Source organism: Anoplopoma fimbria, chromosome 16 (genome assembly GCF_027596085.1).
Source record: "Anoplopoma fimbria isolate UVic2021 breed Golden Eagle Sablefish chromosome 16, Afim_UVic_2022, whole genome shotgun sequence".
Taxonomy (NCBI): Eukaryota; Metazoa; Chordata; class Actinopteri; order Perciformes; family Anoplopomatidae; genus Anoplopoma; species Anoplopoma fimbria.
Genome location: NC_072464.1, coordinates 22,122,578 through 22,150,494, shown reverse-complemented (window position 1 = coordinate 22,150,494; position 27,917 = coordinate 22,122,578). Strand labels below are relative to the sequence as shown.

General features: G+C 39.8%; 6 protein-coding genes across 6 annotated transcripts; 1 reads left to right on the top strand and 5 right to left on the bottom strand.

Annotated features, from left to right (window-relative positions):
• Positions 1–385: 385 nt before the first annotated feature.
• LOC129104667 (trace amine-associated receptor 7e-like) lies at positions 386–1,618 on the bottom strand. The gene is made up of 2 exons (XM_054615462.1): positions 1,455–1,618; positions 386–1,205 (listed from the first exon to the last, which is right to left on the bottom strand). The coding sequence occupies exons 1-2, from the start codon at positions 1,616–1,618 to the stop codon at positions 386–388; spliced, it is 984 nt and encodes a 327-aa protein (XP_054471437.1).
• A 2,319-nt stretch (positions 1,619–3,937) lies between these two features.
• LOC129104695 (trace amine-associated receptor 13c-like) lies at positions 3,938–5,172 on the bottom strand. Its single transcript, XM_054615502.1, has 2 exons — positions 5,009–5,172; positions 3,938–4,757 (listed from the first exon to the last, which is right to left on the bottom strand). The coding sequence occupies exons 1-2, from the start codon at positions 5,170–5,172 to the stop codon at positions 3,938–3,940; spliced, it is 984 nt and encodes a 327-aa protein (XP_054471477.1).
• A 3,990-nt stretch (positions 5,173–9,162) lies between these two features.
• Positions 9,163–10,397, bottom strand: LOC129104734 (trace amine-associated receptor 13c-like). Its single transcript, XM_054615553.1, has 2 exons — positions 10,234–10,397; positions 9,163–9,982 (listed from the first exon to the last, which is right to left on the bottom strand). The coding sequence occupies exons 1-2, from the start codon at positions 10,395–10,397 to the stop codon at positions 9,163–9,165; spliced, it is 984 nt and encodes a 327-aa protein (XP_054471528.1).
• A 2,397-nt stretch (positions 10,398–12,794) lies between these two features.
• On the bottom strand, positions 12,795–14,029 carry LOC129104681 (trace amine-associated receptor 13c-like). The gene is made up of 2 exons (XM_054615483.1): positions 13,866–14,029; positions 12,795–13,614 (listed from the first exon to the last, which is right to left on the bottom strand). Exons 1-2 carry the CDS (start codon positions 14,027–14,029, stop codon positions 12,795–12,797), a joined length of 984 nt encoding a protein of 327 aa, XP_054471458.1.
• Positions 14,030–16,346: 2,317 nt separating this feature from the next.
• LOC129104461 (trace amine-associated receptor 13c-like) lies at positions 16,347–17,581 on the bottom strand. Its single transcript, XM_054615157.1, has 2 exons — positions 17,418–17,581; positions 16,347–17,166 (listed from the first exon to the last, which is right to left on the bottom strand). The coding sequence occupies exons 1-2, from the start codon at positions 17,579–17,581 to the stop codon at positions 16,347–16,349; spliced, it is 984 nt and encodes a 327-aa protein (XP_054471132.1).
• Positions 17,582–23,375: 5,794 nt separating this feature from the next.
• On the top strand, positions 23,376–24,565 carry LOC129104460 (trace amine-associated receptor 13c-like). The gene is made up of 2 exons (XM_054615156.1): positions 23,376–23,548; positions 23,749–24,565. The coding sequence occupies exons 1-2, from the start codon at positions 23,376–23,378 to the stop codon at positions 24,563–24,565; spliced, it is 990 nt and encodes a 329-aa protein (XP_054471131.1).
• The last annotated feature ends 3,352 nt before the right edge of the window (positions 24,566–27,917 follow it).

Sequence of the window (27,917 nt, the reverse complement as noted above, 5' to 3'; positions counted from 1 at the left end):
TCCTGGGACAAAGGATGTCATACATTACATTATACATTACAGTCATTTAGCAGACGCTTCTATCCAAAGCGACTTACAATAAGTGTATTCAACATAGGTATTCAAGAGAACTACTAGTCACCAGAAGTCATAAGTGCATCTCCTTTCTTAAACAAGCATCTAAGAGCATAAACAAGTGCAAAAGTACAGTACAGAAACAAACTACGAATACAATAAGTGCTAAGTGGAAGGCTCAGGGTAGTACTTCTTGAAATATGTGCACAGATTGCAAAGGCGTCTCAGGCAAATTTTGAAGTTTGTGATTTTGAGCTATACAAAATAAATGTAATTCAAATGAATCCAATCTTGACAATGAGTTGTATTGATGTTACTCATAAGTCTGTCTCTACAGTATATTAGCATCACAAGAGCCTGGCTGAAGTATCTTAAGGGTGACTATGAGTTTAATAGATTTTCTAAACCAGGGGTAAAAGAAGGCATAGATCACTGGGTTAAGACAGGAGTTGAAATACAGCAGCCATACTTGAAAGTTTGAGGATAAACTACTGTCTTCAATAACCTCACCTGTAAAGGATGGAGAGTAATATGGACAAAAACATATCAGAAACACAACCACAACAACACCAAGAGTCCTGGCTGCTTTCATCTCAGATTTCTTAGCAGTTACACCCACTTTAAGCTGTACTGTGAGTGCTGCTATGTGGAAGCGCATGGCTTGAGCCTGAGACACCGCCACCACAAATATTTTTATGTATAGAACTATGATGACAGTAATGGGGCCAATAAAGGTAAAGACAAAGTCGACAGATCCTGTGATGTGGTTAAGAAAACCTGCACACTCTCCGTAGCAGGAATTATGCAAATTGAGTTGTTTCAGATGGTCCATCAAAATGAGGAAATTGTAAAATACAGAGTAAATCCAACACAAACAAACACATATTTTGGTTCTGTCTAGAGTAACTCTGGTGTCGTAACGTAGAGGGTCACAAATAGCCAAATAACGATCAACTGATATGAGCACCATATTTCCAACCGAAGAAGAAGTAATGATGAAATTTATAATATGATACAGGGCACATATGAGGTCACCGAGGAACCAACAATTCTCTGTTGAAAGTATTTCAACAGGCATCAGCAGGAGGCCAACCAGGAAATCTGAGACAGCCAAAGAGAGGATGAGGAGGTTGGTGGGGCTGTGGAGCTGCCTGGAGAGGAAGAATATTAACACTTTTTAGATTTTTAACAATGGAAGCTTGTTAGTAACATCAATGAATGCATTCTTGAGAACATGCTCTACATATTTTGTCACTAACATTAGATTTGAACAAGTAATATATCAAGTTAGATTTTTTAAAACAAAGTTATATTATTAACTAGAACATTCACATGTCAAGGAAGACATTCATGTCAATTGTCAGAAAATGTATTAATTTAAGTTGAGATTAAATCTCTGCCTGAAGTGGGAGATAGAGATGATGACCAGCAGGTTGAGAGCTGCAGTGAGCAGAGAGATGAAAGACAGCAGAAGGTTAATGAGCATGCCGTCGGACTGAGGTTTCCTGCAGGAAGTGTTGAGGAGCAGTGGAAAGCAGAGTTCAGCTCCTCCTGGAGTCTCCATTTTAGGAGAGAGGGGGTGAGAAGTTGCTGAGTTCTGGGAGCTCTTAGACTATAGCTCTCTGATAAACAGCTGATTCAACTCTCCTACCACTATAATGTTTTATCTCCAACAGAGACTAAAGTCCCTCCCCTCTACTTTGCTTCATGTCGTCATCTTCATCTCAGTCTTCATCACTTCCCTTCATCTCTCACTTAGCATATTCTGTCTCTCATTGTTAATTATGTCATCAACTCAAGAACAACTTTAGCTATCTTGATAAGGACTACCACTTCATCCTTTCTGGTAAAAGAGATTTGTTGTACATTTTAGCCTACTGATTGTAGGGAAATGTAATGTCACCTTTCTGACGGGGAAGGGAAAGGAAGCTAGTGCGGGAGGTGGAGTGGTACCAACTAGATATAGTTAGGTGGGCTCAGCTTAAAGCACAGCCATGTCCATACGTAGGGTTTAACTGTAGAAATACAGAGGGGGTATGCCAGCCTGAAAACAATTTGATTTCCCTGATCTGAATTTGTGCATATTCAAATATTTGAAGAAAAAAACAATATGCATAACAATAGGTTAAAATCATGTCCGTGGGTATTAATAGAAATTATCTGTCAGACAGTAATACATAGGAATCAGGTTAAATATTGACATGAATGATCCACAGTACAATCTTAAGATACAGAAAAAGGCTAAAATGATCACAAAACCTCTGAAAATGAATATTGACAATGTTTAATTAGAGAATTCAGATATAATATCAATAATAATAATAAAACATTAATATTTACTTTCATTAAATAGTTCTCAAAGTCACTTGACATGGTAAAGACAGAAACAATAAAAGCGATAACAATTTAAAAAAGGCAGAGGGATGACAAAATACAAATACAAAACAAAAACAATAAAAACATACATCACTAGCATCACAGTTTGAACGCTGATTTAAATAGATGAGTTTTAAGTGCAGTTTTGAAAGTGGCGAGTGACTGGGAATGTCTGAGGTGTTAGGGTAGAGAGTTCCAGAGCGAGGGGCCAGCAATGGAAAAGGCCCTGTCCGTCCAGGTCCGGTGCTTGGACTGAGTAGGGAGGGGTGTCGGTGCCGTCGGTGGATCTGAGGTTGCGGGTTGGAGTGTTTCAGTGCAGGAGGTCCAAAAGGTATGAAGGGATCAGGTTGTAAAGGCTGTGTATGTAATGAGGAGACTTTTTAACTGTATTCTTTGTTGTATTTGGAGCCAGTGGAGGTTTTGAAGGACTTGGATGATGTGATCTCTAGTGCGGGAGTGGGAGAGAGTAGGGTTAAGATTTTCCTTTTTGATAGCGCTTATAGTTAGGGCTGGCTGAGGTTTGCCTTGGTCCAGCCCCTAAATATGCTTCTATAGGCCTAGACTGCCGGGGTCTACATAGGATACACTGAGCTCCTCTCTCCTCTTCTCTCTCTCTCTATCTTTATGTATTCATGTCCCATTTATGCACATTAATTACTTTACTTCTTCCCCAGAGTCTTTGTCCTTTCTTGCCCCACAGGTTTCCATTAATCGTGGTTATATGTGGACCGTTGTCGTGCCTCCTGCTGTGGCCCTGCTGACACCAACTGCTGCTTCCATTATTATTATTAGTCACATTACTATTACTATTCCCTATACCATTACTGCTCTTATCATTATTAATATTCTACAAATACATTGCTGCTGTTATTATTATAAGTCTTAATTATTTACATCCTTATTCTTCTTACTACTCTTATTATATGAAAAAGTTATGTCATATACATTTAATGTTTTGTAACTCTGTTATGTTGTTCATTCTGTACACATGACATCTATTGCATGTCTGTCCATCCTGGGAGAAGGATCCCTCCTCTTTCGCTCTCCCTCATAGGTTTCTTCTTTTTTTCCCCTCCCCGTTAAAGAGTTTTTTTACTTGAGTTTTTTGTGCCGATGTGAGGGTCCTGGGACAAAGGATGTCATACATTACATTATACATTACAGTCATTTAGCAGACGCTTCTATCCAAAGCGACTTACAATAAGTGTATTCAACATAGGTATTCAAGAGAACTACTAGTCACCAGAAGTCATAAGTGCATCTCCTTTCTTAAACAAGCATCTAAGAGCATAAACAAGTGCAAAAGTACAGTGCAGAAACAAACTACGAATACAATAAGTGCTAAGTGGAAGGCTCAGGGTAGTACTTCTTGAAATATGTGCACAGATTGCAAAGGCGTCTCAGGCAAATTTTGAAGTTTGTGATTTTGAGCTATACAAAATAAATGTAATTCAAATGAATCCAATCTTGACAATGAGTTGTATTGATGTTACTCATAAGTCTGTCTCTACAGTATATTAGCATCACAAGAGCCTGGCTGAAGTATCTTAAGGGTGACTATGAGTTTAATAGATTTTCTAAACCAGGGGTAAAAGAAGGCATAGATCACTGGGTTAAGACAGGAGTTGAAAAACAGCAGCCATACTTGAAAGTTTGAGGATAAACTACTGTCTTCAATAACCTCACCTGTAAAGGATGGAGAGTAATATGGACAAAAACATATCAGAAACACAACCACAACAACACCAAGAGTCCTGGCTGCTTTCATCTCAGATTTCTTAGCAGTTACACCCACTTTACGCTGTACTGTGAGTGCTGCTATGTGGAAGCGCATGGCTTGAGCCTGAGACACCGCCACCACAAATATTTTTATGTATAGAACTATGATGACAGTAATGGGGCCAATAAAGGTAAAGACAAAGTCGACAGATCCTGTGATGTGGTTAAGAAAACCTGCACACTCTCCGTAGCAGGAATTATGCAAATTGAGTTGTTTCAGATGGTCCATCAAAATGAGGAAATTGTAAAATACAGAGTAAATCCAACACAAACAAACACATATTTTGGTTCTGTCTAGAGTAACTCTGGTGTCGTAACGTAGAGGGTCACAAATAGCCAAATAACGATCAACTGATATGAGCACCATATTTCCAACCGAAGAAGAAGTAATGATGAAATTGATTATATAATACAGAGCACACATATGGTCACCCAGGAACCAACAATTCTCTGTTAAAAGAATTTCAACAGGCATCAGCAGGAGGCCAACGAGGAAATCTGAGACAGCCAAAGAGAGGATGAGGAGGTTGGTGGGGCTGTGGAGCTGCCTGGAGAGGAAGAATATTAACACTTTTTAGATTTTTAACAATGGAAGCTTGTTAGTAACATCAATGAATGCATTCTTGAGAACATGCTCTAAATATTTTGTCACGTAACATTATATTTGAATACATAATATTTTAAAGTTAGGGTTTTTAAAACAAAGTTATATTATTAACTAGAATATTCACATTTCAAGGAAGATATTCATGTAAATTGTCAGAAAATGTATTAATTTAAGTTGAGATTAAATCTCTGCCTGAAGTGGGAGATAGAGATGATGACCAGCAGGTTGAGAGCTGCAGTGATCAGAGAGATGAAAGACAGCAGAAGGTTAATGAGCATGCCGTCGGACTGAGGTTTCCTGCAGGAAGTGTTGAGGAGCAGTGGAAAGCAGAGTTCAGCTCCTCCTGGAGTCTCCATTTTAGGAGAGAGGGGGTGAGAAGTTGCTGAGTTCTGGGAGCTCTTAGACTATAGCTCTCTGATAAACAGCTGATTCATCTCTCCTACTACTCCAGTGTCTTATCTCCAACAGAGACTAAAGTCCCTCCCCTCTACTTTGCTTCATGTCGTCATCTTCATCTCAGTCTTCATCACTTCCCTTCATCTCTCACTTAGCATATTCTGTCTCTCATTGTTAATTATGTCATCAACTCAATAACAACTTTAGCTATCTTGATAAGGACTACCACTTCATCCTTTCTGGTAAAGGAGATTTGTTGTACATTTTAGCCTACTAATTGTAGGGAAATGTAATGTCACCTTTCTGACGGGGAAGGGAAAGGAAGCTAGTGCGGGAGGTGGAGTGGTACCAACTAGATATAGTTAGGTGGGCTCAGCTTAAAGCACAGCCATGTCCATACGTAGGGTTTAACTGTAGAAATACAGATGGGGTATGCCAGCCTGAAAACAATTTGATTTCCCTGATCTGAATTTGTGCATATTCAAATATTTGAAGAAAAAAACAATATGCATAACAATAGGTTAAAATCATGTCCGTGGGTATTAATAGAAATGATCTGTCAGACAGTAATACATGGGAATCAGGTTAAATATTGACATGAATGATCCACAGTACAATCTTAAGATACAGAAAAAGGCTAAAATGATCACAAAACCTCTGAAAATGAATATTGACAATGTTTAATTAGAGAATTCAGATATAATATCAATAATAACAATAAAACATTAATATTTAATTTCATTAAATAGTTCTCAAAGTCACCTGACATGGTAAAGACAGAAACAATAAAAGCGATAACAATTTAAAAAAGGCAGAGGGATGACAAAATACAAATACAAAACAAAAACAATAAAAACATACATCACTAGCATCACAGTTTGAACGCTGATTTAAATAGAGTTTTAAGTGCAGTTTTGAAAGTGGCGAGTGACTGGGAATGTCTGAGGTGTTAGGGTAGAGAGTTCCAGAGCGAGGGGCCACCAATGGAAAAGGCCCTGTCCGTCCAGGTCCGGTGCTTGGACTGAGTAGGGAGGGGTGTCGGTGCCGTCGGTGGATCTGAGGTTGCGGTTGGAGTGTTTCAGTGCAGGAGGTCCAACGGGTATGAAGGGATCAGGTTGTAAAGGCTGTGTATGTAATGAGGATAATTTTGAACTGCATTCTTTGTTGTATTGGGAGCCAGTGAAGGTTTTGAAGGACTGAGGCTGATGTGATCTCTAGTGCGGTAGTGGGAGAGCAGATGGGTAGCAGAGTTTTGGATCTATTGTAGTCTGTTGATGATTTTGGTGAATGTGCTGTACAGGGGGCTGTTGCAGTAGTCCAGTCGAGAGAGGTGATAAAGGCATGGATGGGCAATGTTTTTTTTGATGAAAGAAGGGTGGTTCTTGTGATGTGGTTGATGTGGCATTCAAAGGAGAGGATGAGATCAAAAATGACACCAAAGTTACCGATATGTGTGGAAACAGGAACAGTCGTGGCATCGATGCACATGGAGAAGTTGTGTTGGGATTTGTAGTGATTTGCGGCCGATGATGAGGATTTCAGATTTTTCGCTGTTGGGTTTGAGAAAGTTGGCTTGCATCTAGATCTTTATATCTATGAGGCAGTTGATGATGGTGGAGTGGGTGGCGGGAGTGACGGATTTGGTCGAGATGTAGAGTTGGGTGTCATCAGCATAGCAGGGGAAATGGAGACCATGGTGGCGTATGATGTTACCAAGGGGGAGCAGGTAGAGGATGAAGAGGAGGGGACCTAGTACCGAGCCTTGGGGGACACCTTGGGAGACTGGGGCTGTGTCAGAGTTGAACTGTTGGTGGTCGGAGAGGTATGATTTCAACCAGAAGAGGGCTGTGCCAGTGATATAGAGGGAGGACTCAAGACGGTAGAGGAGGATGGAGTGGTTGATGGTGTCAAACGCTGCACTCAAGTCGAGTAGTATTAGGATGTTGAGGGATCTGAGGAGACGGGTAAGTTGGTGACTTTATATAGGGCGGTTCCTGTGCTGTGATAAGATTTGAATCCCGATTGAAATGGTTCTAGTTGGTTGTAGTCCAGGTGAGCTTTGAGTTGGTAAGCAACGGTGCGTTTCAGTAATTTAGACAGAAAAGGGAGATTGAAGATGGGTCTGTAATTGTTGTCATACCCAAAGCTTATGACCGTAGCTGAGGATCAGAATGTAGATGTACTGGTAAATCAAGAGCTTTGTATTTTAGGCAGAGCTCCCTCTTCACCACAGCGGTCCAGCACAACACCTGCATCACCGCAGACGTCGCACCAAACTGACAGTCCATATTCCCGCAACATATATATACTGTATATACCACTTTTTAACTATATTTTGCCTAGTTGTTCCATATATCGAGTTTGCTCCAGTGACGTAAACGTAAACAATGAAACCTCGATGAAAAACCAAAGTCAGTCATGGTGTTCCACAAGGGTCTGTACTTGGACAAATTTTATTGACCATATACATGCTTCCTTTAGGGAATATTATCATAAAACACTCCATAAACTTTCATTGTTATGCAGATGATACCAAATTATAGCTATTGATCAAGCCAGATGAAACCAACCAGTTTGCTAAACTTCAAGCATGTCTTAAGGACATACAAATCTAGATGACCTTCAACTTCCTTATGTTAAACTAAAACAAAACGTTAATTCTGCTAGGCAAAGAATGCCTCCAAAATCAATAATCTAACAATATAGTTTCTCTAAATGGCATTGCGCTGGTATCCAGCACTACGGTAAATAACCTCGTAGTAATCCTTGATCAGGATATGTCCTTTAACTCACAGAAAAAAAGACATTTCAAAGACTGCCTTTTTTCACCTACTTAACATTTCGCAAATCACGCAAATCTGGCTCAAAATGATTCAGAAAAACTAGTTAATGCATTTTTTACTTCTAGACTAGATTACTGCAGTTCCTTATTATCAGGCTGCCTTCCTAATCCTTCTCCCCACCTTCAAAGTGCTATTTGGCCAGGTACTGTCTTATCTAAAGGAACTTTCATATTTCCCAACTAGAGAGCTGCGCTCCCTGAATGCAGGGTTACTTGCGGTTACTAGACTCTCAAAAAGTAGGAAGGGATCCAAAACCTTCAGTTATCATGCTCCTCTTTTGTGGAACCAGCTACCAGCTTCAGTCGGGGGGGCGGACACACTGATGAATTTTAAGAGTAGGCTCAAGATTTTCCTTTTTGATAGCGCTTATAGTTAGGGCTGGCTGAGGTTTGCCTTGGTCCAGCCCCTAAATATGCTTCTATAGGCCTAGACTGCCTGGGGAACTACCTAGGATACACTGAGCTCCTCTCTCCTCTTCTCTCTCTCCATCTTTATGTATTCATGTGCCATTTATGCACATAACTGACTTTGCTTCTTCCGAAGAGTCTTTGTGCTTTCTTGCCTCAGAGATTTCCATGAATCGTGGTTATATCTGGACCGTGGTCGAACCTCCTTCCGTGGCCCCAATGACACCCATTGCTACTACCATTATTATTATTAGTCACATTACTATTACTATTCCCTATACCATTACTGCTCTTGTCATTATTATTATTCTATGATATACATTGCTGCTGTTATTATTAGTTATAATTATTCTGCTTACAAGTCTTATTTTATGAATAATTGATATACTTTGGATTGATTATTTTTTTACTCTGTTATGTTGTTCATTCTGTACACATGTCATCTATTGCATTTCTGTCCATCCTGGTAGAAAGACCCCTCCTCTGTTACTCTCCCTAATAGGTTTCTTCCTTTTTTTTTAGGGGAGTTTTTTGTGCTGATTTGACGGTCCTGGGAGAGAGGATGTCGTATGTGCACATTTTGCAAAGGCCTCTGAGGCAAATTTCTAATCTGTGATTTTGGGCTATACAAGATTCATTTTAAAGAAATTGAACTAAATTTTGACAATAAGTTGTATTGATGTTACTCATAAGTCTGTCTCTACAGTATATTAGCATCACAAGAGCCTGGCTTAAGTATCTTAAGGGTGACTATGCGTTTAATAGATTTTCTAAACCAGGGGTAAAAGAAGGCATAGATCACTGGGTTAAGACAGGAGTTGAAATACAGCAGCCATACTTGAAAGTTTGAGGATAAACTACTGTCTTCAATAACCTCACCTGTAAAGGATGGAGAGTAATATGGACAAAAACATATCAGAAACACAACCACAACAACACCAAGAGTCCTGGCTGCTTTCATCTCAGATTTCTTAGCAGTTACACCCACTTTACGCTGTACTGTGAGTGCTGCTTTGTGGAAGCGCATGGCTTGAGCCTGAGACACCGCCACCACAAATATTTTTATATATAGAACTATGATGACAGTAATGGGGCCAATAAAGGTAAAGACAAAGTCGACAGATCCTGTGATGTGGTTAAGAAAAACTACACAATTTCCGTAGCAGGAATTATGCAAATTAAGTTGGTTCAGAAGGTCCATCAAAATGAGACAATTGTAAAATACAGAGTAAATCCAACACAAACAAACACATATTTTGGTTCTGTCTAGAGTAACTCTGGTGTCGTAACGTAGAGGGTCACAAATAGCCAAATAACGATCAACTGATATGAGCACCATATTTCCAACCGAAGAAGAAGTAATGATGAAATTTATAATATGATACAGGGCACATATGAGGTCACCGAGGAACCAACAATTCTCTGTTGAAAGTATTTCAACAGGCATCAGCAGGAGGCCAACGAGGAAATCTGAGACAGCCAAAGAGAGGATGAGGAGGTTGGTGGGGCTGTGGAGCTGCCTGGAGAGGAAGAATATTAACACTTTTTAGATTTTTAACAATGGAAGCTTGTTAGTTACATCAATGAATGCATTCTTGAGAACATGCTCTAAATATTTTGTCACACAACATTATATTTGTAGACATATTATTTTCAAGTCAGGATTTTTAAAAGAAAGTTATATTATTAACTAGAACATTCACATTTCAAGGAAGACATTCATGTAAATTGTCAGAAAATGAATTAATTCATGATAAGAGGTAATCTCTGCCTGAAGTGGGAGATAGAGATGATGACCAGCAGGTTGAGAGCTGCAGTGAGCAGAGAGATGAAAGACAATAGAAGGTTAATGAGCATGCCGTCGGACTGAGGTTTCCTGCAGGAAGTGTTGAGGAGCAGTGGAAAGCAGAGTTCAGCTCCTCCTGGAGTCTCCATTTTAGGAGAGAGGGGTGAGAAGTTGCTGAGTTCTGGGAGCTCTTAGACTATAGCTCTCTGATAAACAGCTGATTCATCTCTCCTACCACTATAATGTTTTATCTCCAACAGAGACTAAAGTCCCTCCGCTGTACTTTGCTTCATGTCGTCATCTTCATCTCAGTCTTCATCACTTCCCTTCATCTCTCACTTAGCATATTCTGTCTCTCATTGTTAATTATGTCATCAACTCAAGAACAACTTTAGCTATCTTGATTAGGGTTACCACTTCATCCCTGCTCGTAAAGGAGATTTGTTGTACATTTTAGACTACTGATTGTAGGGAAATGTAATATGGAAAACAATAGGTTAAAATCATGTCCGTGGGTATTAGTAGAAATTATTTGTCAGACAGTAATACATGGGAATCAGGTTAAATGTTGACATGAATGATCCACAGTACAATCTTAAGATACAGAAAAAGGCTAAAATTACATTACAAACAATTTGACGCTTTTATCCCGACTTACAATCAGTAGTATATTACATATCATTCACCCATTCACACACTGATGACAGGCTACCATGCAAGGTGCCACCATCAGACTCTAGCTAACATTCATGCAACATCCAGTCCACACCGATGGCAAGCCTTCGGGAGCAACTGTTAAGTGTCTTGCCCAAGGACACATCGACTGCCAAAGCCAGGTATTGAACCACCGATCCTCTGATTGGAGAACAACCTTGCTCTCCATACGAAAAAGCCACCCACCTAAAATGATCACAAAACCTCTGAAAATGAATATTGACAATGTTTAATTAGAGAATTCAGATATAATATCAATAATAATAATAAAACATTAATATTTAATTTCATTAAATAGTTCTCAAAGTCACTTGACATGGTAAAGACAGAAACAATAAAAGCGATAACAATTTAAAAAAGGCAGAGGGATGACATTTTAACAGCAATATACAAAACAAAAACAATAAAAACATACATCACTAGCATCACAGTTTGAACGCTGATTTAAATAGATGAGTTTTAAGTGCAGTTTTGAAAGTGGCGAGTGACTGGGAATGTCTGAGGTGTTAGGGTAGAGAGTTCCAGAGCGATGGGCCAGCAATGGAAAAGGCCCTGTCCGTCCAGGTCCGGTGCTTGGACTGAGTAGGGAGGGGTGTCGGTGCCGTCGGTGGATCTGAGGTTGCGGGTTGGAATGTGTCGGTGCAGGAGGTCCAAAAGGTATGAAGGGATCAGGTTGTAAAGGCTGTGTATGTAATGAGGAGACTTTTGAACTGTATTCTTTGTTGTATTTGGAGCCAGTGGAGGTTTTGAAGGACTTGGATGATGTGATCTCTAGTGCGGGAGTGGGAGAGAGTAGGGTTAAGATTTTCCTTTTTGATAGCGCTTATAGTTAGGGCTGGCTGAGGTTTGCCTTGGTCCAGCCCCTAAATATGCTTCTATAGGCCTAGACTGCCGGGGTCTACATAGGATACACTGAGCTCCTCTCTCCTCTTCTCTCTCTCTCTATCTTTATTTATTCATGTCCCATTTATGCACATTAATTACTTTACTTCTTCCCCAGAGTCTTTGTCCTTTCTTGCCCCACAGGTTTCCATTAATCGTGGTTATATGTGGACCGTTGTCGTGCCTCCTGCTGTGGCCCTGCTGACACCAACTGCTGCTTCCATTATTATTATTAGTCACATTACTATTACTATTCCCTATACCATTACTGCTCTTATCATTATTAATATTCTACAAATACATTGCTGCTGTTATTATTATAAGTCTTAATTATTTACATCCTTATTCTTCTTACTACTCTTATTATATGAAAAAGTTATGTCATATACATTTAATGTTTTGTAACTCTGTTATGTTGTTCATTCTGTACACATGACATCTATTGCATGTCTGTCCATCCTGGGAGAAGGATCCCTCATCTTTCGCTCTCCCTCATAGGTTTCTTCTTTTTTCCCCTCCCCGTTAAAGAGTTTTTTTACTTGAGTTTTTTGTGCCGATGTGAGGGTCCTGGGACAAAGGCTGTCATACATTACATTATACATTACAGTCATTTAGCAGACGCTTCTATCCAAAGCGACTTACAATAAGTGTATTCAACATAGGTATTCAAGAGAACTACTAGTCACCAGAAGTCATAAGTGCATCTCCTTTCTTAAACAAGCATCTAAGAGCATAAACAAGTGCAAAAGTACAGTACAGAAACAAACTACGAATACAATAAGTGCTAAGTGGAAGGCTCAGGGTAGTACTTCTTGAAATATGTGCACAGATTGCAAAGGCGTCTCAGGCAAATTTTGAAGTTTGTGATTTTGAGCTATACAAAATAAATGTAATTCAAATGAATCCAATCTTGACAATGAGTTGTATTGATGTTACTCATAAGTCTGTCTCTACAGTATATTAGCATCACAAGAGCCTGGCTGAAGTATCTTAAGGGTGACTATGAGTTTAATAGATTTTCTAAACCAGGGGTAAAAGAAGGCATAGATCACTGGGTTAAGACAGGAGTTGAAAAACAGCAGCCATACTTGAAAGTTTGAGGATAAACTACTGTCTTCAATAACCTCACCTGTAAAGGATGGAGAGTAATATGGACAAAAACATATCAGAAACACAACCACAACAACACCAAGAGTCCTGGCTGCTTTCATCTCAGATTTCTTAGCAGTTACACCCACTTTACGCTGTACTGTGAGTGCTGCTATGTGGAAGCGCATGGCTTGAGCCTGAGACACCGCCACCACAAATATTTTTATGTATAGAACTATGATGACAGTAATGGGGCCAATAAAGGTAAAGACAAAGTCGACAGATCCTGTGATGTGGTTAAGAAAACCTGCACACTCTCCGTAGCAGGAATTATGCAAATTGAGTTGTTTCAGATTGTCCATCAAAATCAGACAATTGTAAAATACAAAGTAAATCCAACACAAACAAACACATATTTTGGTTCTGTCTAGAGTAACTCTGGTGTCGTAACGTAGAGGGTCACAAATAGCCAAATAACGATCAACTGATATGAGCACCATATTTCCAACCGAAGAAGAAGTAATGATGAAATTTATATATATGATACAGGAACACATATGGTCACCCAGGAACCAACAATTCTCTGTTAAAAGCATTTCAACAGGCATCAGCAGGAGGCCAACGAGGAAATCTGAGACAGCCAAAGAGAGGATGAGGAGGTTGGTGGGGCTGTGGAGCTGCCTGGAGAGGAAGAATATTAACACTTTTTAGATTTTTAACAATGGAAGCTTGTTAGTAACATCAATGAATGCATTCTTGAGAACATGCTCTAAATATTTTGTCACGTAACATTATATTTGAATACATAATATTTTAAAGTTAGGGTTTTTAAAACAAAGTTATATTATTAACTAGAATATTCACATTTCAAGGAAGATATTCATGTAAATTGTCAGAAAATGAATAAATTTATGCTGATAGTTAATATCTGCCTGAAGTGGGAGATAGAGATGATGACCAGCAGGTTGAGAGCTGCAGTGAGCAGAGAGATGAAAGACAATAGAAGGTTAATGAGCATGCCGTCGGACTGAGGTTTCCTGCAGGAAGTGTTGAGGAGCAGTGGAAAGCAGAGTTCAGCTCCTCCTGGAGTCTCCATTTTAGGAGAGAGGGGGTGAGAAGTTGCTGAGTTCTGGGAGCTCTTAGACTATAGCTCTCTGATAAACAGCTGATTCATCTCTCCTACTACTGCAATGTCTTATCACCAACAGAGACTAAAGTCCCTCCCCTCTACTTTGCTTCATGTCGTCATCTTCATCTCAGTCTTCATCACTTCCCTTCATCTCTCACTTAGCATATTCTGTCTCTCATTGTTAATTATGTCATCAACTCAAGAACAACTTTAGCTATCTTGATAAGGACTACCACTTCATCCTTTCTGGTAAAGGAGATTTGTTGTACATTTTAGCCTACTGATTGTAGGGAAATGTAATGTCACCTTTCTGACGGGGAAGGGAAAGGAAGCTAGTGCGGGAGGTGGAGTGGTACCAACTAGATATAGTTAGGTGGGCTCAGCTTAAAGCACAGCCATGTCCATACGTAGGGTTTAACTGTAGAAATACAGAGGGGGTATGCCAGCCTGAAAACAATTTGATTTCCCTGATCTGAATTTGTGCATATTCAAATATTTGAAGAAAAAAACAATATGCATAACAATAGGTTAAAATCATGTCCGTGGGTATTAATAGAAATGATCTGTCAGACAGTAATACATGGGAATCAGGTTAAATATTGACATGAATGATCCACAGTACAATCTTAAGATACAGAAAAAGGCTAAAATGATCACAAAACCTCTGAAAATGAATATTGACAATGTTTAATTAGAGAATTCAGATATAATATCAATAATAATAATAAAACATTAATATTTACTTTCATTAAATAGTTCTCAAAGTCACTTGACATGGTAAAGACAGAAACAATAAAAGCGATAACAATTTAAAAAAGGCAGAGGGATGACAAAATACAAATACAAAACAAAAACAATAAAAACATACATCACTAGCATCACAGTTTGAACGCTGATTTAAATAGATGAGTTTTAAGTGCAGTTTTGAAAGTGGCGAGTGACTGGGAATGTCTGAGGTGTTAGGGTAGAGAGTTCCAGAGCGAGGGGCCAGCAATGGAAAAGGCCCTGTCCGTCCAGGTCCGGTGCTTGGACTGAGTAGGGAGGGGTGTCGGTGCCGTCGGTGGATCTGAGGTTGCGGGTTGGAGTGTTTCAGTGCAGGAGGTCCAAAAGGTATGAAGGGATCAGGTTGTAAAGGCTGTGTATGTAATGAGGAGACTTTTTAACTGTATTCTTTGTTGTATTTGGAGCCAGTGGAGGTTTTGAAGGACTTGGATGATGTGATCTCTAGTGCGGGAGTGGGAGAGAGTAGGGTTAAGATTTTCCTTTTTGATAGCGCTTATAGTTAGGGCTGGCTGAGGTTTGCCTTGGTCCAGCCCCTAAATATGCTTCTATAGGCCTAGACTGCCGGGGTCTACATAGGATACACTGAGCTCCTCTCTCCTCTCTCTCTCTCTCTATCTTTATGTATTCATGTCCCATTTATGCACATTAATTACTTTACTTCTTCCCCAGAGTCTTTGTCCTTTCTTGCCCCACAGGTTTCCATTAATCGTGGTTATATGTGGACCGTTGTCGTGCCTCCTGCTGTGGCCCTGCTGACACCAACTGCTGCTTCCATTATTATTATTAGTCACATTACTATTACTATTCCCTATACCATTACTGCTCTTATCATTATTAATATTCTACAAATACATTGCTGCTGTTATTATTATAAGTCTTAATTATTTACATCCTTATTCTTCTTACTACTCTTATTATATGAAAAAGTTATGTCATATACATTTAATGTTTTGTAACTCTGTTATGTTGTTCATTCTGTACACATGACATCTATTGCATGTCTGTCCATCCTGGGAGAAGGATCCCTCCTCTTTCGCTCTCCCTCATAGGTTTCTTCTTTTTTTCCCCTCCCCGTTAAAGAGTTTTTTTACTTGAGTTTTTTGTGCCGATGTGAGGGTCCTGGGACAAAGGCTGTCATACATTACATTATACATTACAGTCATTTAGCAGACGCTTCTATCCAAAGCGACTTACAATAAGTGTATTCAACATAGGTATTGAAGAGAACTACTAGTCACCAGAAGTCATAAGTGCATCTCCTTTCTTAAACAAGCATCTAAGAGCATAAACAAGTGCAAAAGTACAGTGCAGAAACAAACTACGAATACAATAAGTGCTAAGTGGAAGGCTCAGGGTAGTACTTCTTGAAATATGTGCACAGATTGCAAAGGCGTCTCAGGCAAATTTGAAGTTTGTGATTTTGAGCTATACAAAATAAATGTAATTGAAATGAATCCAATCTTGACATTGAGTTGTATTGATGTTACTCATAAGTCTGTCTCTACAGTATATTAGCATCACAAGAGCCTGGCTGAAGTATCTTAAGGGTGACTATGAGTTTAATAGATTTTCTAAACCAGGGGTAAAAGAAGGCATAGATCACTGGGTTAAGACAGGAGTTGAAAAACAGCAGCCATACATGAATGTCTGAGGATAAACTACTGCCTCCAATAACCTCACCTGTAAGGGATGGAGAGTAATATGGACAAAAACATATCAGAAACACAACCACAACAACACCAAGAGTCCTGGCTGCTTTCATCTCAGATTTCTTAGCAGTTACACCCACTTTACGCTGTACTGTGAGTGCTGCTATGTGGAAGCGCATGGCTTGAGCCTGAGACACCGCCACCACAAATATTTTTAAATAGAGAACTATGATGACAGTAATGGGGCCAATAAAGGTAAAGACAAAGTCGACAGATCCTGTGATGTGGTTAAGAAAACCTACACACTCTCCGTAGCAGGAATTATGCAACTTAAGTTGGTTCAGAAGGTCCATCAAAATGAGACAATTGTAAAATACAGAGTAAATCCAACACAAACAAACACATATTTTGGTTCTGTCTAGAGTAACTCTGGTGTCGTAACGTAGAGGGTCACAAATAGCCAAATAACGATCAACGGATATGAGCACCATATTTCCAACCGAAGAAGAAGTAATGATGAAATTTATATTATGATACAGGGCACATATGAGGTCACCGAGGAACCAGCAATTCTCTGTTGAAAGTATTTCAACAGGCATCAGCAGGAGGCCAACGAGGAAATCTGAGACAGCCAAAGAGAGGATGAGGAGGTTGGTGGGGCTGTGGAGCTGCCTGGAGAGGAAGAATATTAACACTTTTTAGATTTTTAACAATGGAAGCTTGTCAGTTACATCAATGAATGCATTCTTGAGAACATGCTCTAAATATTTTGTCACGTAACATTATATTTGAATACATAATATTTTAAAGTTAGGATTTTTAAAACAAAGTTATATTATTAACTAGAACATTCACATTTCAAGGAAGACATTTGTGTAAATTGTCAGAAAATGAATTAATTCATGATAAGAGGTAATCTCTGCCTGAAGTGGGAGATAGAGATGATGACCAGCAGGTTGAGAGCTGCAGTGATCAGAGAGATGAAAGACAGCAGAAGGTTAATGAGCATGCCGTCGGACTGAGGTTTCCTGCAGGAAGTGTTGAGGAGCAGTGGAAAGCAGAGTTCAGCTCCTCCTGGAGTCTCCATTTTAGGAGAGAGGGGGTGAGAAGTTGCTGAGTTCTGGGAGTTCATAGACTATAGCTCTCTGATAAACAGCTGATTCAACTCTCCTACTACTCCAGTGTCTTATCTCCAACAGAGACTAAAGTCCCTCCCCTCTACTTTGCTTCATGTCGTCATCTTCATCTCAGTCTTCATCACTTCCCTTCATCTCTCACTTAGCATTTTCTGTCTCTCATTGTTAATTATGTCATCAACTCAATAACAACTTTAGCTATCTTGTGTATCGTTGTTTATGACTACATTAAAATAAAAATATTGCTTACGATAAAAATTGCGGGGCACCACTTCTGAATAGAAGAAATAAAAATAAAAATACCATCAATAATTTGGTGATAAATTATCCTGTCTCAATATCTCAGCCGTAAGTCCTGATTTCAGTGACCTCATAGTTCCAACCTTTTGAATCAATATGACAGACAACGACTTGGCGATATATGGGTAATTTATTAAAAAGGGAATTAAATGAATGGATGACAAGATTAATAATGAAAGAACAATACAAAACATGAATGAATGGGTTTCAAATAATCAGGCAATATTATACATATAAATAGTGAAGAAAAGTTGAGGTCTCCTCTTTCTCCTACCTCTGCTCTATCTGGTCAATCTATATTATTATTCAGAGCTTCTATATCTCCTACACCAACTCTGGATCACAGTACGGTTGAGATGTTCCTACTTTGTGCCGAGGGGTCCAGATGCCTTTTGCGGGTCTCTGCCGTTGCTTCAGCGGTCCTGGGGGTATCAGCTCTGCCGTCGGACTCTCCGGTCCGTCGGAGGTGAAGAGGGTGAAGTGGACCTGTGGCTCTCAGCTGGCTCTCAGCTGGCTCTCAGCTGGCTCTCAGCTGGCTCTCAGCTGGCTCTCAGCTGGCTCTCAGCTGGCTCTCAGCTGGGCTTCTCTGGCCTCAGTCAGCAGGCAGGCAAAAGTCTCTGAATTCTTTGTGTCTTGCTTCAAGACGGGCGTTGGATCCGGTCCGGTGTGTGGAGAGGGATATAGCTCTGAATAGTTTGATAACTGAGGCTACTTGTTGATAGTCTCCAACTAATCTCGTTTTGGCCTAAACGATAATAATTAAAGTTGATGTCTCACGAGATCAACAGATGTTCACTAAAAAAAAGGCTTGCTTAAAAGAATGATTCAAAGATGCTCCAAGGAGTTTGAGGAGGAAAAATACTGGCAAAGCTGCTGTTCTAAAACAAAATAAAAAACACTTAACAAGACGCCTAACACGGACAAAAACGAAAAGGACAAGAGGACAAGAAGAATAAAAGGAATAAGAGAATAAGAGAGTGAACAAAGCAAATCTCCTGGTTTTATCTGTTCAAGATAGGTGTCGGGTCCCAGGTTGTGGCTTGATTTTATGGCTTCGTTTTTGTCAAGATTTGGGATTCCTTTGTCCCTAGTGTCGGCGGTCTTGTTTAGTAAATTGACTAATCTAACATTTTAAACAAATAACCCACATACTTTTCTTCACTATGAGTTTAAGAAACCTTACACACTTGTACGGATACAGAGATGGAATTTCAGTTACATACATTTGGTATACAGGATTAACAGAGGTCATGCATGTCCGATATGTGTTATTTCCAATTGACCACTGAAGGGCAATATGGTCACATGATGAGTCCGATCTGAAATATATGAAAATTAATTTAACTCTGTTTTCCACTCCACAACTATGCGAGAAAGACGCATTATGCTGAAATCAAATGGGAAATTCTTTGGTTGGGTTTATTAAATGTTTCACAGACTTGTGCAGTACTATACAGGGATACAAGGAATAATTGCAGAGATAGGTAGTGTGGTTCCTGTTCTCTTGAGCCAAGGAATTTATTGCTTTGACCTCTGTTAGCTTTTTGGTTTAGTTCCTGGCGAAAGGCATGCTTGAGTTCATCCCTTCATGTTTGCTTTTCCAGATGTCGCGTTATCAGCTAGAAAAGAGAGGGGGAGGTGTGGAAGAAGGTTATTCATTGTTTCGTATTTCCCGGGCTGACTTGAGATCTTCCTCTCAGCCTGTGGAGTGTCAGCATTGATGCCTTTATGGCTGAAGAGAGGGGGAGAAGAATGCTTAAGTGTATTGAAACCTTCTCTGTAGAGATGAAATACCAGAAAGGGGGGGGAAATGAATGTCTCGGGTTGTTAGTCACTTCAGGCCTCTCCACTCTCGCTACAATTGATAAGGACTACCACTTTATCCTTTCTGGTAAAGGAGATTTGTTGTACATTTTAGACTACTGATTGTAGTTACATTGTAGGGAGATGTAATATGGAGAACAATAGGTTAAAATCATGTCCGTGGGTATTAATAGAAATGATCTGTCAGACAGTAATACATGGGAATCAGGTTAAATATTGACATGAATAATCCACAGTGCAATCTTAAAATACAGAAAAAGGCTAAAATGATCACAAAACCTTTGAAAATGAATATTGACAATGTTTAATTAGAGTGTTCAGATATAATATCAATAATATTAATAAAACATTAATATTTAATTTCATTAAATAGTTCTCAAAGTCACTTGACATGGTAAAGACAGAAACAATAAAAGCGATAACAATTTAAAAAAGGCAGAGGGATGACATTTTAACAGCAATATACAAAACAAAAACAATAAAAACATACATCACTAGCATCACAGTTTGAACGCTGATTTAAATAGATGAGTTTTAAGTGCAGTTTTGAAAGTGGCGAGTGACTGGGAATGTCTGAGGTGTTAGGGTAGAGAGTTCCAGAGCGAGGGGCCAGCAATGGAAAAGGCCCTGTCCGTCCAGGTTTGGTGCTTGGACTGAGTAGGGAGGGGTGTCGGTGCCGTCGGTGGATCTGAGGTTGCGGGTTGGAATGTGTCGGTGCAGGAGGTCCAAAGTGTATGAAGGGATCAGGTTGTAAAGGCTGTGTATGTAATGAGGAGACTTTTGAACTGTATTCTTTGTTGTATTGGGAGCCAGTTGAGATTTTGCAGGACTGGGCTGATGTGATCTCTGGTGCGGTAGTGGGAGAGCAGACGGGCAGCGGAGTTTTGGATCTATTGTAGTCTGTTGATGATTTTGGTGAATGTGCTGTACAGGGGGCTGTTGCAGTAGTCCAGTCGAGAGAGGTGATAAAGGCATGGATGGGCAATGTTTTTTTTGATGAAATGAAATTATTTGGGGCCAATGATGAGGATTTCAGATTTGTCGTTGTTGAGTTTGAGAAAGTTGGCTTGCATCCAGGTCTTTATATCTATGAGGCAGTTGGTGACGGTGGAGTGGATGGTAGGGTTGATGGATTTGGTGGAGATGTAGAGTTGGGTGTCATCAGCATATCAGGGGAAATGGAGACCATGGTGGCCTATGATGTTTCCAAGGGGGAGCATGTAGAGGATGAAGATAAGGGGGCAGAGTGCCGAGCCTTGTTGGACACCTTGAGAGACTGAGGTTGTGTCAGTGTTGAACAGTCCATATTCCCGCTACATATATATATATGTAATGTAATGTAATGTTGGGGATGTGTGGGTAAAGGCCAGGCTTTTTGAGGATAATTGTGACAGAGGCAAGTGGAGGGCCAGTAGACAGGGAGGAGTTGATGACAGAGATAAGAAGTGGACAGAGGGCTGGGAGACAAGCCATGAGTAAACTTGAGGGGATGGGTTCCAGGTCACAGGTCGGAATCTTCATGCCAGACAGTGATTTGTTGAGATCTGGGGGGAGATGAGGGAGAACTGGGACAGTGAGCGGTAGGTTAGGGGGGGTTTTGACAGTTACAAGGTTGGGATATGGCCAGTTGGTCGTAGATGGTCTAAATTTTTTGCTTTGCAGAATATAAGGTGAGTAAGGAGAGACATTTCTCTACTGTGAAGTAGTGGGTAAGATTGTCAATGGGTTTGAGGAGTTTATTCATAGTGGATAATGATGGGGTTTGCGGAACCAAAGTGGATGATGCAAGAGTAGTAGGTGGAGCATGTGGTATTGAGAGCTAGTTTGTATTGCTGTATGTACTCCTTGTAATAATCCAAACTTTAATCCAAATAAATACTCACTGTTATAATATGTACGGCTTGTCCCTTTCTCTCTCACTTGTCTCTGCAGCCAACATGTATAAAAATAATTTACTAAAATGATATTTTCTTTCTCTATTTCATCTTTGTGCTTGAGTTTGCCTGAATTTTAGAAATATGTGTTAAACATTATATAAACGTAAGCAAAATATGTTTTTTCAAAAACATATTCATACCATAACAATATGTTATTAACCAATAAGTATGCTAGGTGTTTGTTTTGTTAAATTCAGCCTATAGTTTCCACTGTAAAACCCAAACAACACTTATATTTCTGTAGTAATCACACTTGAATTTGACCCAGTGAATTCTTACTGTGTAGAATTGCATGATTCTAATCCTATCCTGGTACAGTGACCAGAACCTGCTCTACCCCCTTTCATCTCCATCATTGATTGATAGTTGTTTCACTTGTGTCTGTCTCAGTGAACAAAGTAAACACATGGCCGCAATGGCTTTGAACTACATGCAGTTATCTGACTCATGCTTCGCATGGATTCAATTGCATGCCCAGTATCCTCAAATTGTTGGCATAATCAAAGAAACAAGTGGTGAGTATCGTTTCTGTAAGCACAAGATCATCAACTTCACTACGTCAAAACCCACATACACACAAACATACTGAAGCAATACAAAAAAAACAGATAAGCATGGTAATCTTGACATTGTACAATTTCTTTGTTGCTTTGAATTCAAGTAATATTGAGTTTTTTAGACCAAAATGGTGGGAACCAAAGTTTTAGAGAGGGGACTTATCTGGACGGACTCTTTAGTTCTGGTGGGGGTCTAAAACACATAGGCAATGATAGAAAACCTGAAAGGGGTTGATTGGGATGAATTGTTTGCTGGTCTGAACATGATTGCTGCTCTGTTACTGGACTTCTCTGCCAGTTATGGATTGGCCATAAAAAAAACAGGTTAGAGCATAGTGTTATTCATGAGGTCTTTGAAACACCACTGACCAAGCATCTGAATTTGAAGGATTGGGAGTGAAAATGTGTTGGAGGGAGAGTGGGACACTTAGGAGTCTAATAGAAGAGCTAATTGGCAGATTAACAAGAAGGGAAACAGGACATCCAGCCAGACACTGGGACAAGTGACCAGCTGAAGATCCACCTAGCTTTTGCAGCAATTTGGCCTGTAGGTGCAGTGACAAACTGGCAGAGGTAGTTGACTGGAAACCACAGCATGCGGCCAACTGGAGATCAGAAACATATGAAGGGGTTTTCTGACCAGGGATCAGAGACAACTTTTGAGGTGGGCCAGCAGGGAATCAGTGACTGGAGGGGCTTCAGTTCAACGATACATGACAGAACTCAGAACTTATCTAGTTAAACCTCTTTATGGCAAAAAGTTCGACATCTATAGTTTATCCAGGTTCATGGCATGAGAGCAACCAAAAGCGTTGTCTTCTTATTGTCCTGGTCACGACTATCCCAAAGAGAACACTCTGGCTGTGTTGTAATGAGCCTTGCTGTTCCCCATTGCAGAGCATGATGACAATTGTAACTCTTCAGAAAAAAGTAAAAAAGAGGAGGGAGTGGTGAAAGACAGGGAAAAACCCAATGAAGATAGATGAAACAGTAAGGGAGAAGTTCAGTCACTCCCACTTAATAAAGTTTTTCCCAGGGTATAAGAGGAAGGAGGGATGTGCAGGAAGAAAAAAGAATAATCAGATGCATGGCAAGCTCAGCAGCATCTTGTCTTCTTAGCTCTGAGAATGAAAAGCCTTGAAGAAGCTGAACTTTGCTTTCCACAACTCCTCAACTCCTCCTGCAGGAAGACCATGCGTCCTCACTCTGTATCTATGCTCACTTACATTTTACTGTCCTCCATCTCGCTGCTCACTGTGACTCTAAACCTGTTGGTCATCATCTCCATCTCCCACTTCAAGTATTCAAATGTTTTATCAATTTATACAACTGGTAGCTTTACAGAAAGAAAGAGTTAATGGAACAGAACATTACTAAATATCATCTCTGACAGTTAAAGAAATGTGTTTTTGTGTTTCAGTCAATTTCAGTAATTTGTCTCTTAATATGATGATTGCAGCTACCAATAATGATAAGTATGTTGTTCTCTTATCTTTCCAGGCAGCTCCACACACCCACCAACCTCCTCCTCCTCTCTCTGGCTGTATCAGATTTCTTCGTTGGCCTCCTCATGTTCTTTCAAATTGTGCTCATAAACGGCTGCTGGTTCCTCGGTGACCTCATGTGTGTTCTATATTATGTTCTCGACTATATTATTACCTATGCCGCTATAGAAACCATGGTGTTCATATCAGTTGACCGATATGTGGCTATTTGTGAGCCTCTACATTATTCCACCAAAGTCACACAAAAAAGAGTTAAAGTCTGTGTTTGTCTGTGTTGGATGTTTTCTGCTTTCTTTAGCTGTCTGCTGCTGAAGGATAATTTTGAACAACCAGGCAGGTATAATTCCTGCTTTGGAGAGTGCGTCATCGTCATTAACTACATCGCTGGACGTGTAGATCTTTTTTTGTCCTTTATTGGTCCTGTCACTGTCATCATAGTTCTGTATATGAGAGTATTTGTGGTGGCTGTGTCTCAGGCTCGTGCCATGCGATCTCATACTGCAGCTTTCCCTCTCAAGTGTTCAGTGGGTGTAACTGCTAAAAAATCTGAAATGAAAGCAGCCAGGACTCTTGGTGTTGTTATTGTTGTGTTTTTATTGTGCCTCTGCCCATATTTCTGTGTTTCACTTACAGGACAGGACACCTTGCTGAATGCCTCATCAGCTGCCTTTGTAATATGTCTGTTCTATTTCAACTCCTGTCTTAACCCAGTGATCTATGCCTTTTTCTACCCCTGGTTTAGAAAATCTATCAAGCTCATTGTTACACTTAAAATACTGCAGCCTGCCTCAAGTGAGAACAAAATAATGTAGAGAGACACTGCATGGTGGCTGAAATTAGATAGAAAAATCTCCTTGGTCACACTGGTGAGAATTTAATGAAGATGTTAAAGTCTTGGTACAATGACATTTGTTTTAAAACTTTAACATGCAGATCATATATTTGTCTTTACATTGTGTACTTTTTCAAGGCAGGGAAGCAACTTAGAAAACTACTACTACTCTACCTACTCTAGAAAAGCTGTTGCCTGACTCCAGTGAAGTCAACATATAACAAATAAACTGAAGGATCCTTGGACAAATATAGAAATGCTTTTTTCTTTTTTTGGATTGCATTAGGTCTGAAGTTTCACTATGTTACTCTGTAGCTAAAGACCCAAATGGGTAATGCAAATCTCTCTTTCCTGTTTGGAAAGAGGATACTGTCCACATCCTTTCAAGGGGCCTATCGGGCTTGAAGGTATGGGTTGAATCAAAAAGGTATTTTACTGAAGCGGACCTTCAGTACACGAGAATTCAGTACAAATTACGGCTAAGTTATCTAAAATCAAAAGGTTAAGGCATAGTCAAGAGGAACAGAAGTAAGGTCTAATATCAACGTTAAATACATGAGAAAAAACGCTGCAACACTAGACAAGGAAATACTCAGACAAATGGGCAACAGAGAAGCTAAGCAGTTAGGCTAAACACACAGGGGTGGTAGGGTAAAGAAGTATAGGTGCAACTTATCAGGGCAGGGCAGGCAATCACACAGGTGGGAATCACACAACAACAGGAAGCAAACCTATCCTTTAGCAGGGAGGATCATGATACTTGTATTACTTCTTGTGTCCTTATTACCAACTCTGCATGTAGCTTTCATAAAGCCTTCACCAAAATCCAAACATGTCTACAGATGATCTTCTAAATATCTTCAACTATACAATCAGAGGTGTACTTGACTTGATAGAAGCTGCAAAAACCAATCTCGCAGCATGTCTTGCTTAATAATAACACCAGAGAATAAAGTCAGTATCTTCAAGTCTAACAACATGGTTCTCTGCAGGAAAACTGTGGATAGCGCCCTCTGGGTTGGGAGTGTGTCATTGTCACAAGCAGTGGTTCATTGCACCAAGCGAGGGAGTTTAAGTATATCAGGGTCTTGTTCACGAGTGAAGGTAAAATGGAGCGTGAGATGAACAGGCAGTTTGGTGCGGTATCAGCAGTGATGAAGGCATTGTACCAAATCATTGTGGTGAAGCCAGAAGGCAGAGCTCTCGATTTACCAGTCCGTCTATTTTCCAAGCCTCGTTGTCATGTGCTTTTGGTAGTAACCAAAACAATGAATACATGCCGCCAAATTGAACTTCCTTTGTGGTGGCTGTGTCTCAAGCTTGTGCCATGCGATCTCATACTGCAGCTTTCCTTCTCAGGTGTTCAATTAGTGTAACTGCTAAAAAAATCTGCATTGTGAGGAATTAGTAACATGTTAAAGTCTTCATACAGTGACTATTGTAAAAACACTTTTACATGCAGATGAATTTCGTGTCTTTACAATTTTTACTCTTTAAATGCAACAGTGAAGCAACTTAGAAAACTAGTACTACTCTAGCTGCTTTATAAAATCTGTGGCCTGATTTCTGTGAGGCTATCATATAACAAACAAGTTAAAGGATACTTGGACTAACATAGAAATGTTGTTTGCATTTTTGGATTCAAACAGGTGACTCTGTAGCTAATGATGGACACTTTCTCAACAGTAAATCCTGAATTAAAGAAGCTGTAGAAGTTTGGCTATATATCAAAGTTGACTTTCAATGCACAGTTTTAAATCCTGACAAGAGAAATAGTCAAATACTAATTACCTTATGCATTACAAGAATAATGACGAGCATCCTGATGAATAACATTATTTAAATGTCCAGCGGAGATAATGTTATAAAACACACAGATACATTAATTATGTCTCTCTTTCCATGTCACTCTCTTATCTGCACATTTCTTTATTCTAAGTGTGGTTTTGGTCACATTTCCTCTCTCTTTTTCCTGCAAAACAGAAGGCTACAAACTTCGCCTTAGCAGACGTAATAAATGTTAACAGTCCTCGCTCTACACAAATCAGTTCCATTTGTATTTTATTTTATTGGTTACACAATAAACCCTAGCTCAAAGCTCTTTAACGGTGTGTTACACACAAAAATACCCACAGGTCCAAAAGCAGTGCTTACAAGGGAGTTTTTGGGGGCATGATCCCAGAAAAAAAAACATGATTTCCTTGATCTAGATATGTGCATTTATGTTGTAAAAAGAGGTTTTAAAACCATGTCCGTGGGCATTATTATAAATAATTTGTCAAGCTGTAATACATGAGAATCAATGTGCAATGAATGATCCAAACTTTAATCTAAAAAATACTCACTGTTATTATTAATATTTACTGCTTGTCCCTTTCTTTCTCACTTGTCTCTCCAGCCAACATATATAAAAATAATTTACTGAAACAATATACGCCTTCTCTATTTCATAGATGTGTGAAAATGTGTGTTTTCAATAACATATTTATACAGTAATATTATGGTATTACCCTATAAGTGTGCTAGGTGTTTGTTTTGTTAAATTGAGACTATTGCTGTACAACCCATACACCATATATATTTCTGTGGTAATAACACTGAATTTGACCAGGTGAGTATTTACTTCTACTGTTTAAGCGGATATTCTCTCATTTACTTTATAATGCCATTGCACTCCTTTCTGTTCATTGAGTTAGACTATTTTCTAGTCGCACGTGTCCGAGTTCTCAATTTGCAGGTGTAACGGACCGTTTCTCAATCTCCCGGTCTAATGGATGGTGTTCTCAATCTCCTAGTCTAACAGCAGCACAGGGGCCCCACAAGGAACCGTTCTGGCTCCTTTCCTCTTCACCATTTACACCTCGGACTTTACACACAACTCTGCTAACTGCCACCTGCAAAAGTTCTCTGATGACTCTGCAATCATCAGCCTCATTTCCGCCAGTGATGACAAGGAATACAGGGAACTGAACCAGGACTTCATATGATGGTGCCAGCGGAACCGCCTCCAGATCAACTCTGGTAAAACCAAAGAGCTGGTGGTGGACTTCCGCCGGGGTAAACACTGTTCTCCGGAACCAGTGAACATCCAGGGAAAGGATATTGAGATTGTGAAATCTCGTGAAGTTTGTGAAGTACCTGGGTGTTCACTTGAACAATAAACTGGACTGGACTGATTACACAAATGCACTTTATAAAAAGGGTCAGAGCAGACTCTATCTGCTGAGGAGACTGAGGTTTTCAGAGTGCAGGGAGCACTCCTGAGGACCTTCTTCAACTCTGTGGTGGAAGGAAGAGACTCAATAAACTTGTCAGGAAGGCTAGCAGTGTCC